Below are 17,103 nucleotides of genomic sequence, written 5' to 3'. Positions count from 1 at the left end.
CAGTTGAAAGCAAATTTTTGTAAATAAAATTACAACAAAATATTGATATACATTGATGTAGAATATATATATATATATATATATGTATATATGTGTGTATGTAAGTATGTGACCCGGTCTATGAAAAGATGGCTTATGACTAAAAAAACAGCTGTTAACAGCTGTTTCTCGCAATTTCTTTTTTGAGTCATAAGCCACCTTTTCATAGACCGGGTCACATATACTAATTACGTCAAAGCTTGTATAATTACCTCTGCTTCATTTTACGTGTTTTTAATTAAATGTGTAAAAAAAACAATGTACTTAGAAAAAGTATTTAAATAAACAACAACAAAAAATTACAGATATGTAGCAACCCTATTTCAAACACAGTATGAGTAAAATACTCTCTGGACACTCTTGCCAACTTTGGACTGAGTAGACAATTGGAAAGTAAAGTCCTCTCTTGACAAACGGAAATCATGCTCCACAGATACTTATCTTTTTCGTCCTGCTATGCTATACAGTGCGAAGCATGGGCCATGACAACATCAGATGAGGCGGCTCTGGAAGTGCTCTTGAGAAAAGTTCTTCGCGTCGTCGAGTACCAAAGATTCAATGATGAGCTGTACGAGCTTTATGCAAACACCAACATAAAAAAAAAAAACCTTATGCGAACAAAATATGATGCTCCGGCCAAAAAAGTATTCTTATCGAAACCCGTCTATGGAAGCAGAGGAAGAGGGCGACCTCTTCTCTTGACAATAATTGCTACTTTGGACTGAGTAGGCAAAGTAAAGTCTTCTCTGGGCAAATGAAGTTCATGCGCTACAAGTCACTTATCGCACACATCCTGCTATATGGTGCAGACAATATCAGAGATCGGAACCCGCCTATGGAATTAGAGGAAAAGGGCGACTCTCTCTCCGCTGGAAGGACCAGGTGGTAAACGATTAAAATTCCTTTGGCGTCAGTGAGCCCAACGAAGAAGCGACTGGCCCGCCTTGTATTAAATGAATAAGTCAGTAAACAATTGCTTAAATAGCCGTATTATATGAGGTAAGCCAAAAGGAAACATAAAAAGCGCGTTTAGTGCATACAAAAGCAACAAAGTACTTGCTATCCATACAAGGCGTATCTCAACGAACAGTTCAGTATACCGAGGGACTATAAAAGCATACAACTAAACATGACGATGGCGCATCACGGAGATCGGTTTGTATGTAATCCATATTGAGAAGATGGCGGAAAATATTTAATTCGTTTTATTTCCAAACAGGTGGCAACCCTACAAAAACAGATATGCCACAGTTAAACGTTTTTTTTACAAATATTTTTTATATGCTATCTAACTTCTTAAGGTAAATATGAAAGTAAAAAGTCCTGATCTGAAGTGTGCCAAACGGTTCTCTGCCTCCCAAACTGCACATGCCTTTACTTTTCAACACATTCGGCAAAAATAGAATAGAATACAGTAATTGTGTTAATAGTAGAGGCGGCAGGTGTGGAGTAGCCCGCCTAGCACACCAAAGGTCCTGGGTTCAAGTCCCCATTAAAAAGTACCACGATGCAAATTGGAAGAGTCTCTGCATAAATCTCTTGGTGCCAAGTTATTATAATTAAAATGCACTTCGCCTAACAGATTTCTTGCCCCCAGTGTGTTAGAGGGCTTAGAATATACCCGTGGTAGGTATACCTAAAGGGATTGTGTTGCGCAACCCTTTCAAAGGCTTGTCAGCGTAATTTATAGCTTCTCCAGCCCAATTGTCAACCTTACCTACCTCTTTGTCTACCAGGCGTGGCTCTGGTGACCCCAAATTCCTCATTGAGGCCAATGAGCTCAACATAAAAATAGCATAACGAAAGGCTGAACAGACAGTCTTTGCTTAATTTCCACCAACCAGGGCATCCCAGCAAACAACTGCTTGATCTAGCCGCGCCTTCGACGGGGAAAAGACAACATCGCCGTTAGCACTATGATGACATCCGGCATCTTCCCACAGAGACTACAGAGACGTATGATTTAGATAAGCATAAAGAGGCCCTAACCCCAATCCACACAGAATCAGTAAACACCTTCGCTAGATAGCGCCCGGTTAACCCCGTTAGCAACATGCACTATCCAACGCTTGCAGAACAAGAAAACAGACCACCAAGCAGACAAGAGCCACGTTGGACCAACTTCGCTCTTGATACTGTAACAGGATAAACTCTTACTTGTCCAAAATCAACCCCGACATACGTAATGTATGTCTGGTATGCGATGTGTCCCCCCTAGACACCAACCATCTTTTCAATTGTAATGTGGAGCCTACGACACTAACAGCAGCATCCCTATGGTCCAACCCTGTTGAAACTGCTAGTTTGCTAGGACTCCCTTGAGAGGACCTCGATAACAATTCGTGTTGTTGTTGTTGTTGTTGTAGCAATGCTCGCCCCACCTAATAGCCGCGCCCGATCACAAATTGTCATCAATATCCTCTAACGGGAGTCCAAGGAAACTTGCTGTTTCAACAGGGGTGGACCATAATGAAAGGGGTGTTAGAGGCGTTGGTTCCACATTACAATTAAAGAGATGGTTGGTGTCATGTGGGCACACATTGCAAGCAGGGCATACATTTTGTATGTCGGGGTTGATTCTGGATAGGTAAGAGTTTAACCTGTTACAGTATCCAGAACGAAGTTGAGCAAGAGTGACACGCGTTTCCCTGGGGAGTATGCGTTCCTCTTCCGCGAGTTCTGGATATTTTTCTTCAAGTACTGGATTCACCGGGCAATTCCCGACATAAAGGTCCGACGCCTGTCTATGGAGTTCACCAAGGACCTGCTTGTGTTTTTTCGCTTCATACGGCTGGGTTCTCAGGTGCCGTATTTCCTCAAAATGCTTACGGAGATGACTCCTTAGGCCCCTAGGCGGTGCTGGTTCGTCAATCAGATGTCTGTTGGGATGCGCAGGTTTCTGGGTATTCAACAGAAACTGTTTGGTCAGCATCTCATTTCTCTCCCTGATGGGGAGTATTCTCGCCTCATTATGCAGATGGTGTTCTGGGGACATAAGTATTTTGGCAGGCCTGTAGTTTCTTCCAATGGGTAGTTTTTAGGCTTGGCGACCATATGGGTGACGCGTAGCACGTAATCGGCTGGCTAATTGCTTTGTATGTGGTCATGAGCGTTTCTTTATCTTTTCCCCAGGTACTGCCAGCAAGGGATTTGAGGATTTTATTACGGCTCTGAATTCTCGGAACAATTGCGGTTGCGTGCGCACCAAAATGTAGATCCTGATCAAACGTCACACCCAAGATTTTGGGGTGTAGGACAGTCGGTAGCGTAGTGCCATCGACGTGGATGTTCAATATGGTCGACATTTGGGGCGTCCATGTTGTAAATAAGGTCGCGGAAGATTTAGTCGGTGACAATGCCAGGTTTCGCGAGGCGAAAAAACTAGAGAGATCAGGGAGATAGCCGTTTATTTTATTGCATAGCTCATCGATCTCTGGGCCTGGGCCTGTGGCCATTATTGTGCAGTCATCGGCGTAGGAAACGATTGTGACTCCTTCCGGTGGTGAGGGTAGCTTAGATATGTAGAAATTAAACAAGTGGGGATAGGACACCACCCTGTGGCACCCCTTGTTTAATTCTCCTTGGTTTTGATGTTTCGTTTCTGAATTGCACCGATGCCTGCCGACCACCCAGATAATTTGCGGTCCACCTTTTAAGACATGGGGGAAGGGTAGACCCTTCCAGGTCTTGCAGTAACGAGCCATGGTTGACCGTATCAAAGGCTTTTGATAGGTCTAGCGCTACGAGTACTGTTCTATGGTGGGGGTATTGATTCAAACAGCAATTTATCTGGGTGCTAATGACATTTAGCGCGGAGGTAGTGCTATGGAGTTTTCTGAAGCCATGCTGATGAGGGGCTAGCTGCAAATGTGCTTGGAAATAAGGGAGCAAAATGGCTTCAAGCGTCTTTGCCACTGGCGATAGGAGAGATATCGGACGATATGACTCACCTACGTTAGCTGGTTTCCCAGGCTTTAGTAGCGGGACCACCTTGGCCATTTTCCATTTCTCGGGTATGACAAAGGTGGAAAGAGACAGGTTGAAGACATGCGCTAAATATTTGAAACCCTCTTTCCCTAGGTTTTTAAGCATCGGCATGGCTATGCCGTCTGGGCCCACTGCTTTGGATGGTTTAGCGCGACCAATGGCGTCCTCAACCTCTCTAGCGGTGATGGTGATTGGTGACGCGCTGAATTTGTGTTTATGTGCGTGTCTATTGGCTCTCCGTCTATCTTTGTCGACCGTAGGATGCATTATATATTGTCGGCAGAAAGCGCTCGCGTCTTTTTTCGCATCCGACAGCACCTTATCACCAAAGGCGATGGAAACTTTGTCTTTGTGCTTAGTCGGATTCGATAGGGACTTTACGGTGGACCAAAGTTTACCTACACCGGTAGAGAGGTTACAACCTCTTAGGTGCTCTTCCTATTTCGCCCGCTTGTGTTCGTCCACAAGCAATCTGATGCGTTGGTTTATATCCCTTATTTGGGGGTCGCCTGGATCAAGCTGTCTTATAAGGTCGCGTTCCCTCGCTAAGCTCGCGGCCTCCGCCGGGAAGTGGGGCCGGATTTCGGGAATTCTCCCGGCGGGAATGAAATGTGCCGAGGCGGATTAAATGACCTTACGGAAGGCACGCTCCCCTTGGCGGGCATCAGTCGGGATAGGGACGGCAGAAAAGCTGCTGTCTGTTGCAGATTTATATTCTTCCCACTTTCCTTTTTTGAAGTTTATGAAAGTGCGTTTTTCGGTGACGATGAAGTCGGCGGTACGCTCGAACGAAATAAGTATGGGCAGGTGGTCGGATGCCAATGTTACCATCGGCTGCCAGTTGACGCAGTTTACGAGTTCTGCGCTCACGATTGAGATATCTGGCGAGCTATGACAGCTTCCTACCATACGTGTGGGGGCGTCTCCGTTTATTGTGCAGAACGTCGTTTCTTCTATTTGATCCGCCAACATCTCACCCCCGCCGTGGGGCGCGAGCAGCAGCGGGTACTTGTTGTGGCTTGCTGAGCAGCGAGGCTGCTGGAAGGTAGTGGGGGGGGGGGGGGGGGGGGGCGCTTAGGCGTAGACTACTGGACGCCCTTGGGCGTGAGCAGCAAGGAGCCACAAAAGATTTATAAAAGTTACGTGGACGTCGGGTTTTGGGATCAAGCCCAGAACAACCTGTCCGATGCAACCATCCCTTGCACGAGACACACTGAACAGAGTATGACCGTCCTAAAAAGATTCTTTTCTGGCAAATGCAGCAAAACCATTTCTCAGGACCGGGGTCAGGAGACGGACCCGGATTGGGTTCGATACCTTCCCGGAGTAAGAGAATATGTAGCAGTCCTGCTGCAAGGAGCTGCTGGGAAGATGACAATTTGTGGGAGGGACGAAACAAATTAAATGGGGTCACACTGAAATGACAGTCCTTGGTCGGGAAAAATCCCGAGTCGCTCCGGTACATAGAACCGACTGCCTTGGGAAGCGCCACAATTCGTGAGTGGTCGCATCTACATATGTAATGTGGCGTAGTGCTGTTAACACTACAACAACTAAAGTAGTTGAGCAATCGAGTTGAGTTTCTACAACGACGGCATAGGGGCAATATATACAATTCTGCCTTAACACTAGTGTGACTCCCTCTATGTAAAAAGGACGCAGTAATAATTAGTGCAGCGCAGAAAAGGAAAGCACTCTCCATAGGGAAACGCGCGTTACTATAGCTCAACTTCGATCTGGGTACTGTAACAGGTTAAACTCTTACTTGTCCAAAATTAACCCCGACATACAAAATGTATTTCCTGCTTTTAACGTGTTCCCAAATGACACCAACCATCTTTTTTAGCGCCCTATGCCCAACTCTGGTCTACACCAAAATTATGTTTATCAAGCACAAAAAAATACATCAACTGCGTGGTGAAAAATTAAAAAAAAATATTATATAAAATAAAGAAAATATAATTATTGTATTCTGATTTACTGTTACTCAGGGTCTAAATACAAAGCGCTGCTCAAACTATCTAAAGGCATGAGAAATACAGTTATACAAAAAAAATTAATTAAAAAAGTGAAACTAGTTATGAAATAAAATTGTAATAAACTTTTTTTAAAGCAACAAACAACGTTTCAACTAAGCTTCGAATTAACCAAAATGTATAAATCACGAATTAACTGCACTACAAGTGTGTGATTGATTAGTTGATAAGTAGTAGTATTAGTGATAGTAGTAGTAATAGTAGCATGTGGTATAAGATAGAAAATGTTGAGTCAGTGGATGACACCTACAAGTTTTTGAACTTTTTCAATTTTCTTTTGTAACTCCTTTTCACGATTTTGTTCGGCGGTGTACAATTTATTTTCAATAATGCGCGCCTTCTCCTCGATTTTTTGTGTTTCCAATTGATCGATTTGAATTTTTTTATTTGTGTTGTTCTACAATGACATACATACATACAAACAAATTCGGTCAGTAATAATGAAAATGCATGAGAATGAGCAGATGATGTTAAGTAATTATAATTAATTAATAATTTTTTCAAAGTTCAATATTAATTTTTGTTAGTAAAGGAAGTAAAAAATGCAGCAGTTGGTTGCAGTGAAAAGAGTGAGAGGGATGGCGGTAAAAAAAATTAGCGTCAAATTTATTTTTTAAGAACTAACATGTGAGTAGAAAAGTGTTTGGACAGACCGCTAGATGTCGCTACTATGATTGAATCCATATTATTAATATAAGTATGAACCTTCAAAAGTCAGCTGTCAAAATTTCAGATCATTTCACTCATTTGTTTACAAGTTACAGCGAACAGGAAGTACAGGATCATGATAAAAAAAATGGAGGTAGTTCCATTTAGTGTGACGTTAGCCATTTGACTTTTGCGGGGACAATGACAATTTTACCAAAAACAAGCTACCAGATTGAAAAATGTTACGAATTTTTCAAATTTTGATGAATTTCATATTACGGATACGACTAAATTACTTTCATAGTTATTTTAAATAAAAAGGAAAAAAATTAGCCGCATGCGTTGGAAATATTTTAATACGAAATATCATCCTAGAAAAGAAGGTACTTAATAAGTTTTTCGAGCTCCCAAAAATTGCTTTGGAATATAGCCGACTTAAGTGTTCGTACGTTTGCTCACAACATGTTGACAAAATATACAGGTTTGTCAATTGATTGCCCAAATGAGGTCCATATAAACGGAAACCGCAATTTCTAAAGAGTTTATCATCCTTAAAATCAATTTTTATGAAATTGAATTGTGATAAATTGGCTACAAGTCCACATGCCCTGTAGCTCTGCAGGTTACCACTAGTTTTGAGAGTTCTTTTGCCCGTTTACGAGGGGTCACCTTGGGGCAAGCCCCGCCTACACATATTCTGTCCCTTTTTAGCATTGATATGGATGTGGCGTCCCACAAACGTAACAAATTAAACACCTATCACTCACTGCAAACTTTGGAGGTACACTTTTTCTCAACATGCCTTGAGAAATATCCACTGTAGAAGCATGATAATAGGGCCATGCTAGAACAACAGGATTTTTCGTGTATTTTTTCTGTCTATGGGTCAAGCTGCCATAAAGATATGAGTCATTAGCCAATATATGAGTCATTATCCACTATTTTTCAATATAGTTTATTTTTTTTTCAATATCGAATAGCAAATCAACAGCTGTTAATACAAAACAAAATATGGAAAAAAATTTGAATGAAAGCAGTTGTTCACGATCCGTAGCTTACATTTGCTATAGCAACGTTTTGAACATCAAATACACAGAATTCTGAACTCTCGTATGGATTCAAAGAAATTTTGGGTATTATGATAAAAAAAAAAAAAAAAAAAAAAAAAAAATTCATTGCTTTTTGAATACCATTCAAGCTAATGGGTTGAATGTTCTATTCCGCCAAAATCAAGCATTCGTTATTGATATGATGATGATGCACCACGCTGTGGTCATCCAAATAAGGCAGTCACTCCAGAAAATATACAAACATTCCGGAAATCTGTTTGAAATGATCGTAACTTCACGAATAACGAGATTATCTTGATTTTCGTACTTAACTCCTGATCGTTAATTATATAACTAGATTTCCCATATAAAAATTTCCCCTCGATAATCGGTTGGTTAGTTGGTTGGTTGCTGTGCTGCCCGGCTATGGAGCCGGGCCCAAGTAGCGCTCTAGGCGCCATTTTGATGCACTTTCTCCTGGTACCAATTATACTTCGGCTGATGTACTCTGCGGGACCGAAAATTTGCGAGGGCTGGGCACTCGCAGAGGAAGTGAGTAACCGATTCCTCGGCACCCTCCTGTCTAAAGCTCCTATACCTCTCATTGTAGGGGATACCCATTCTACTCGCGTGCGGGTAGAAACGCCCAGTGCCCTGTAATAGTGGCCGTGATTCTGTATATTTCGTTCCTAGACCTATTTAGTAGATCATCGGTTCTTTTCTGGTTGTACTCTGGCCAGATTAGTTTGGTGATTCTACAGGTGTCCATAGAGTACCAATCACGGATTGCTATTTTACTAAGATAGGTGAGAATGTCTCTTTTAATTGCTGTGAGTGGTCGATGCACCGCGACTGCTTCCGTGATGTCTAATGATGCTCCTGCCTTTGCTATTTCATCCGCTTTTTCGTTCCCGTCAATGTTCCTGTGGCCGGGTACCTAGGTGAGTGTGATAGCTGCCTGATTAGCTGCTTCACGTAGCACCCTCTTACAGTTATCGAAGGCTTGTACGGATGTGTACGGTGATTGTAGCGCTTTTAGCGCCGCTTGACTGTATATGACTACCTCACCGTCTATACGGTTCTGCAGCAGGAAGATGCCGGCCCTCTCTATTCCTTGCAGCTCTGCTTGGAAGATGCTAGCTGTGTTTGGAAGACGGAAATCGGTAATTATGAAAAAATTTTAGAGATGCGGATTTATTTACATAGAAAGTTCCCTCTCTAGAGTGTAATCTCTAACAGGAAGCACAAAATGAAAGAGAAACGTGAACATTTAACGAACAAAATCTAGTTCCCTGCGATGGAACATTTGTAAGCGCATAGATGACCTACTGATGATTTTTTGAAGATTAAGGTATGTGTGAACGTGGTCTAAAATGAAATTTAGTGAGATTGCTGACATCGCAAAGATATCAAAAGAACGTGTGCATCATATTGTACAGGAATGCTTCAGTATGAGAAATTTGTTTTCGTCGTTCGTAACAATGGACAAATTGTGTGTATTGAGCTCGAAGCTTTGAAGTGATACAATCAGTCCAACGCTTCTCTAACAAATCTTTTTCCATGGAGCTCTTTTTGAGATTTTTGAATAGATAGGCAGCAGTTTGAACCATTGTGGATAAAACAAGTGTAATATCTTCTGTATAGACGTCAAAACTACAAATAGAATGGATCACCTGATTTTTAAAGTGACTATTGTCATCTCATCCTGTATCTCTTCCTATCACCTGCTAAAGATAGCCAACCGTGTGCGTCGCCATATTGAACATCCTGTCAGGAAGTTGACAGATAAGATATCACACTTGTTTTGTACATAATGGTTCAAACTGCTGCCTATCTATTGAAAAATCTCAAGAAGAGCTCCGTGGAAAAACATTTGTTAGAGAAGCGTTGGATAACTTCGAAACAAATAAGATCGAAGTTTGCCTAAAATATTATGTTTTCTTATTTAGTCCAAAGACTTTTTACGTTATAATAGTAATATGAAATCGGATCAACATTCTGGTTCATTGTATTAAATGTGCAAGGTGAAGTGTCATTTTGTTATTAAAAAAATTATAAAATTCAAATAATAACTCACAAAATCTAAGAACTGCTAAAAAAAATTTAGTTTTTTTTTAATAAACAGTTCTAAACTTTGAGGTATATACATATTTAACTTTTAAACTACAACAAACTTTTGTGTTGGGTGAATAAGTTTTATGTTTCGTAATACTTCGGGTTTTCAAAATTTTTGTACGTAGGTACTATAATGACTTCGTTAAGGCACAAAATGTGGAGCTTTTAAAAAACTTGATGCAAATTCATTAATATCTCGGCAACAGAGGGAAAAAATTGATAAAAATTAATAATTCATGAAATGCTAAATTTTGAAAAACGTTTTTTAAAAACAAATCCAAAGAACAATAATTTTTAAATTGCGGAACATAAAAAAAATTAAAAAAAACGTTATGCAGTTTTGAGCCTTCATAAGTTTGGCCTATAAATCATCATTTTTTGACTAGGACATTTATTTTCTAAAGATTTTGAGTTGCTGCATTCGAAAAATTTTGTAGTGAAAAATGTTTCAGAAAATTTAAATACATAGTTCAACCTTCTTTGCTAGCACTTGAGGCTATGGCAAAACAAAGTCGGCCAACGCCTTTGCCATGACACGCTCGGTGAACCCCGTTATCAATATACACTAACTTACCCTTGCATAAGAAGAAAGCACACTATCAAGGGAGACACGAGTCCCCTGGCCCAATTTCGGCTTGGATAGTGTAACAAGTTTAAACCTTATGTTATTGGTCCGGAATCAACGCCGACATTCTAACACTATCTTCCCCATGGTGCACCCTTGTTGAAACTGCCAGTTTCCTCGAACTTATGTCAGAGGACTTTGATGACAATTTGTGAAGGGTTGCACGTATTGAATGGGGCGAAGCACTGGCAATACAACATGGCGGCTGTCTCCCAAAATAGTATATTGGACAGTTAATACTGCTGCGAATCCAATAGTCTCCTACGCTTCTTCCTAAGTTTGGTGGCGGAGGAGCACGCAGACAACAGCAATAGCAAAGTTAAGCAAACGGCTTCGACTAGTTTATATTAGCATAACAGGTGCGCTGAGAACGTCCCCTACTAATTCACTTAGTACCTTAGCGGGAATTCCTCCCTTCCATATTCTAATAGAGGGCATCACTTGCTGCACTAAGACTTCAAAATATTTCTAAGCTAAAGATCGGAAACACACACAGCGTATTGAAACTACGCGATGCAATTACCCCTCTCAGAGTTCTTCGGAATTTTGAGGTGGTCATTGTGGACAGAAATCTTTGGGAAACAGGAATTCCATACACTGACCCTGACTCACGAGGTCTCGATTTAGTATGGATCACAATGTTATGACGCGAAAAACGGAGCTGGCATCTATAGGCACAACAACAGGAAATCGATACAAATGGGATGCACCTCACTATTTTTCAGACAGCCTTGCGTGCCTTGAAGTCCTACACAATTACTTCTAACCTAGTGGATGAATGCATTGGAGTCCTAAATGATCTGATGAACCAAAATCAGGATTTTTTAGGACGGGTTCACGGCGATCAGGTATATAAAGGCACTACACAGGCAGACTACCTAAAGGGTGCTATAGCAATATATATGGCCCAGAGTCCTTATGCCAAATCACAAAGGCACACTTTAGGGAAACCATGAGTAACTAAGAAACAATGTAGTTAAGACAACACCTGGGCACAGACAGAGCAACTTGTTTATACGCCCAGTAACGAGTGTATCATCCAAACTCATTAATATATGCGGAGAGGACCTACGAACTCTCTCTGGGTACTATGCAGGACACTGTAGTCTATGATATCACTTAAGTAAGTTCAATATACCCGATACACAAATCTGTTGCTTTTGTGAGCAAAAGGATGAAACACCGGTTCGCATACTCTGCGAACGCGTCGCTCTGGCAAGGCAGAGATTCTACAAAGCCTGAAGAGCTACTTAAATACCCCCAGGGTGTTAAGGGGTTAGAATATACCCGCGGTAGGTATGCCTATCGTAAGAGGCGACTAAAATACCAGATTCAAGACGTTGTGTAGCGTAACCTTTTCAGGTTGCCAGCGCAATATATAGCTTCTCCAAACCCAATTGTCAACCTCACCTTCGAGCGACGAATCCGGTATCACTAACAGACTAGGCTCTGGCTCCTCATGGAACTTGGGGTGGGACGGGAGGGATGGCCTGAAGATTTAATGTGGCCATACAAATCGTTCCCGAGATGGTCGGGCTAGCACCTTAATGGAGCTGTGTTAACGGAGCGTACCGGATCTATATCCGGCAAAGGACCATCACATCGATAACACTCCCCAAAGCCTTCGGGTAACCTTATCGCTGCAACAACAACAACAGCTACTTAAATACATTAAATACCTTCATATAAGTACAGTAATAGGATAAAAAGTGAAGCACAATTAATATAAATAAAGGTCGCAATGCATCGAGGCACAATAATAATAATAATATTATCCTGGTGATATTGCCTAGATATTTGATTTTGATACAAGTCCCTTTAATACAACCCACAGTGCGGAGGGTGTGTGGTATGGGTAGTGACAATGGATTGTGAATGTTAGTTGAAAATGGAGTGAATAATTGTAAATTGAAAATTAAAAATAAATTTCGAAAACTTCATGCGTTTACTTACATGCTCCTTTAGACGTTCCAACATCTTTTTAATATTCTCATCTCGCAATGTCTGAGCTGTCTTCAATTTCTCTTCAATGGCTTCTTTTTCAATTGATTTCTGTTGTTCCAATTGTTCGCGTGTTTTTTCGATTTCTTGTGCATGAATCTACAAAGTGAATATAAAAGTCAATAACTGCAAAATTGTAACTACACAAAACAATATTTTCGCACACAAACCTTCAACTTTTCTTTCATGTCGCTTATAATGGCTTCACGCTTCTCAACATGCTGCTCAATTTTGCTCTCTAATTTTTCTTTAGTCTGATTAATGAACTCATTGGTGATTTCATCCTTTTTGCGTGTGGCTTCTTCGATTTTTGACAGTTTCTGAGATAAATCAGCCATTTTCTTTGCCTCCAAAGACTGTGTGTGGAAGAGAGAGAAGTTTGATTTTATTTTTAGTATTTGCATAAACTTTTTAATTTGCACTTACAATACGTCGCTCTTCGGCCGCTTTTAGCTTTTGCTCGATTTCCTCAGCTGATACATTTTTACCAGGTGTCACTGGACGTTTGGGCACCACCACATTGGGTGCTGGTTCGGCTAGGATCACTTCATAGCTGAGACCGCCGCGCGATTTCTCTTGGCAGCGGATTTCAGTGGCTATAAAGAAACAAAAGGAAAGGAAAATTGGTTAGTTCTTCTTTTCGAATATTAGAGAATCAAAGGAGAATAGTTTCTTAAGTAAAAAAAATTATTTTCTTAGCTGATCTTCATTTTTATGAATTTGAAGAATATATCAATAATAGATTTATTAGTAATAATGCGCTTAAAAGTAGACATACAATTTTTTAGAGTTTGAAAAGACAAAATTTTTTGTAATATGGCATCATTTCGGCGCCTCAGTGAAATATCATCCTATCTTATACTATGCCAGTTGCATTGTCATTGAATAAAATTCTGATACAGAGCGCTTTTGAGCCGCTGCTGATAGCATAGGTTTCCAGGGAGATAGAAAACACAACTGGTACGATGGGAAATTTCGCGCTGCTTCGGAAAAAAAGGACGCTGCCTATAGAGCCACGCTGCGTACGAGCGCGGTATATTGGAGCGTTATCGTGAGTCGAAGAAGGAAGAGACACGCCTATTTAGAATAAAAAAACGTGAGGCAGAAAAGACTCAAGACCATAGTCAACGAACTGATTGAACCTTATCAGTGCGGCTTCAGACCTGAATGCCATTGGCACGCAAATAAATTGTGGTTTAAATCAGAAGCCCCAACATAGAACAGTACTCGTAGCGCTAGACCTATCAAAAGCTTTTGATACGGTCAACCATGGCACGTTACTACAAGACTTGGAAGGGTCTACCCTTCCCCTATGTCTTAAAAGGTGGACCGCAAATTATCTGGGTGGTCGGCAGGCATCGGTGCAATTCAGAAAAAAAATATCAAAGCCAAGAAGAATTAAACAAGGGGTGCCTCAGGGTGGTGTCCTATCCCCACTTTTGTTAAATTTTTACATATCAAAACTACCTTCGCCACCAGAAGGAGTTACTATCGTTTCTTACGCCGATGACTGCACAATAATGGCCACAGGCCCGGGCCCAAAGATCGATGAGCTTTGCAACAAAATAAACGGCTACCTCCCTGATCTCTCCAGTTTTTTCGCCTCGCGAAACCTGGCATTATCACGACTAAATCATCCGCGACCCTATTTACAACCTGGTGTCGACCATTTTGAACATCCACGTCGATGGCACTACGCTATCGACTGTCCTACACCCCAAAATCTTTGGTGTGACGTTTGATCAGGATCTACATTTTGGTGAGCACGCAGCCGCAATTGTTCCGAAAATCCAGAGTAGTAATAAAATCCTCAAATCCCTTGCTGGCAGTACTTGGGGAAAAGACAAAGAAACGCTCATTACCACATACAAAGCAATTGGTCAGCCGTTTGCGTGCTACGCGTCCCCTATATGGTCGCCAAGCCTAAAAACTACCCACTGGAAGAAGCTACAGGCCTGCCAAAATACTGCGCTCAGAACCGCCACGGGCTGTCTTCTTATGTCCCCAGAACACCATCTACATAATGAGGCGAGAATACTCCCCATCATGGAGAGAATTGAGATGCTAACCAAACAGTTCCTGTTGAATACCCAGAAACCTGGGCATCCCAACAGACATCTGATTGATGAGCCAGCACCGCCTAGGGACTTAAGGAGTCATCTCCGTAAGCATTTTGAAGAAATACGGCACCTGAGAACTCAGCCGTATGAAGCAAAAAAACACAAGCAGGCCCTTGGTGAACTCCACAAACAGGCGTTGGACTTTTATGCCGGGAATTGCCCGGTGAATCCAGTACTCGGGGAACAGTACCCAAACTTGCGGAAGAGGAACACATACTCCCCAGGGAAACGCGAGTCACTCTGGCTCAACTTCGTTCTGGCCACTGTAACAGGTTAAACTCTTACATATCCAGAATCAACCCCGACATACAAAATGTATGCCCCGCTTGCAATGTGTCCCCACATGACACCAACCATCTCTTTAATTGTAATGTGGAACCAACGCCTTTAACACCCCTTTCATTATGGTCCACCCCTGTCGAAACAGCAAGTTTCCTTGGACTCCCGTTAGAGGATATTGATACAATTTGTGATCGGTCGCAGCTATTAGGTGGGGCAAAACATTGCTACAACAACAACAGCTGGTAAATCCACTATCGATCAGATCTTCACGATGTGCTAGATCCTGGAAAAGGCTCACGATAAGAAAATCGACACTCACCTTCTTTTTGTTGACATCAAGGCAGCATTTGACTGCGCGAATTGCTTGTATGCTGCTGTGTCTTAACTTAAATTCCCTGCAAAGTTAATAAGGCTCTGCCAAATAACTTTGGGCAACACCACCAGCTGCGTAAGTATTGGGAGGTTTCTCTCCGAGCATACGAAAGCAAACGAGGCTTCAGACAAGGCAGATAATTCTACCAGCAGAACTTAACCTTGATGGTACAATCTATTATAAAAGCGTACAATAAAAGTCGTGTGCTGATGATATTGATATTATTGGCCTTTATAAACGCACCACCAATTCTGCCTTTTTTGAATTAGATAAAGAGTCAAAAAAGAGCAGTAAATGAGGACAGGACAAAGTACTTGCTGTCAGCTAAGAAGGAATCGGCGTCGTGGCAGCCACGCCATTGTTCACAGATATAAATTAGAGACTGTCAACGGTATCGTCTAGTTGGGAATCAGCATTAACAGAAAAATGTATGTGAGCTTAGAAGTCAAACGGACTTTGTCAACTAGTGCTATTTTGGACTGAGTAAGCAATTTAAAAGCAAAAGCCTCTCTCGATGAAAAAAATCACACGCTATAAGTCGCTCATCATATCTGTCCTGATCTATGGCTCGATATCATAGACGGGAGAAGATGAGGGGAGTATTTGAGAGAGAAGTTCTCCGGAAGACTTATGGTGCTATACGTGAAAAAGGTATAATGATGAGCTGTATGAGCTTTACGGGGATATGAAGAGAGTGTAGCGAATAAAAACCCCAAGGCTTCACTTGCTACGTCAATATTATGCGAATGGACGAGGACGCTCCGACCAAGAAAGTATTTCAGTCGTCAACACAGTTGGGTGGCACGAAAAGGGGCAGACGTCAACTGAGTTCGAAGAGGCAGGTGGAGGAAAACATGACCTCCCTTGGTGCTCAAAATTTGGCGTCAGTTATCGTGAAAGAGGGATAGCTGGCGTAACTTGTGCAAAACGGTTAAAATCCCTACGGGGTTAAGGCCCAGATTGTGTATGACGCCGTGACACTTTTCGTCCACAGTCATCACTATATAATACCAAAAAATTCATAAAGGCATTCAGATTTACTGCCACTTACTGAAGTTAATGCCAATTTCACACCGAGGCTTAATAAAATAATTAGTAAAGTTTTCTACATTAAAGCTCTAATTGAACTCAATCTTCCAGAGAAAATACAAATTCTTATTATCTCATTATTGATTTATAGAATGCCTAATAGAATGAAAAATCCAGCCGGTTTTGCTTGGTGCTTCCAATTTTATTGTCATGTAACAAATGACCATCAAAAATAAATTATTTTCAATAATATACGAAAAATAGAAAAACACCAAAAAATTCAAAATTTTATTTTCGCTGCATTTGCTGCAAAAGACAATATGGCTTTTTCGAAAATAGGCACATATTTGGTTAGTTGCAACATTTATGAGTAGTTGCGCGTGCATTTTATTTTGATTGTACTTATAGTTAATAAGGAAACGACTGATTTCCACTTTAACAATTTTTTGTAAAAACGAAATATGTATGTTTTGGGGCTGCTGACAGATGTTCGCTTAATTAAGCAAAAGGCCCTGTATGAAGAGGGAAACTCAATTATTTCATTAAATAGAATTGTGGCTCGATTAAGTTTCTGTGTGAAAACGGTATAACGCTCTTACATGATAGCAATTTTGGTTCACATGAGAACAAATGACTCGTTGAAATCAATGGTGCTGATGATAATTTTACACGTTATTCTACTGAAATCGATATGTTTGTGGTTTGAAGTCGGAAAAAGCCAAAGTATGTTGAGTGGGTTTTAAAGAGTAGTTATCGCTATTACGTGGCTATCCCTGATTTTAATATGTAAACCAAGTTT

The 17,103-nt window shown here is 41.2% G+C and overlaps 1 protein-coding gene and 1 non-coding gene across 8 annotated transcripts in view; both read right to left on the bottom strand.

Annotated features, from left to right (window-relative positions):
* Positions 1 to 17,103, bottom strand: part of stai (stathmin) — a 547,461-nt gene that overhangs the window by 6,113 nt on the left and 524,245 nt on the right. For 4 of the 7 annotated variants that reach the window (XM_067765148.1, XM_067765149.1, XM_067765150.1 and 1 more), the window contains 4 exons: positions 12,927 to 13,096; positions 12,671 to 12,856; positions 12,453 to 12,599; positions 6,313 to 6,459 (listed from right to left, as the gene is read on the bottom strand). In XM_067765148.1, the coding sequence (XP_067621249.1) occupies positions 6,313 to 6,459; positions 12,453 to 12,599; positions 12,671 to 12,856; positions 12,927 to 13,096 (650 nt within the window). Of the gene's footprint in view, positions 1 to 6,312; positions 6,460 to 12,452; positions 12,600 to 12,670; positions 12,857 to 12,926; positions 13,097 to 17,103 lie in introns of those variants that run through there. The other 3 variants (XM_067765151.1, XR_010949437.1, XR_010949438.1) reach the window with 3 other exon arrangements.
* On the bottom strand, positions 38 to 215 carry LOC137242979 (small nucleolar RNA snR44). Its single transcript, XR_010950429.1, has one exon. It is a non-coding gene; the product is annotated as a small nucleolar RNA snR44 (small nucleolar RNA).

Source organism: Eurosta solidaginis, chromosome 2, assembly GCF_040869045.1.
Source record: "Eurosta solidaginis isolate ZX-2024a chromosome 2, ASM4086904v1, whole genome shotgun sequence".
Lineage (NCBI taxonomy): Eukaryota > Metazoa > Arthropoda > Insecta > Diptera > Tephritidae > Eurosta > Eurosta solidaginis.
Note: the sequence above shows the minus strand (reverse complement) of the source record. Positions and strands in the feature narration are given on the sequence as shown.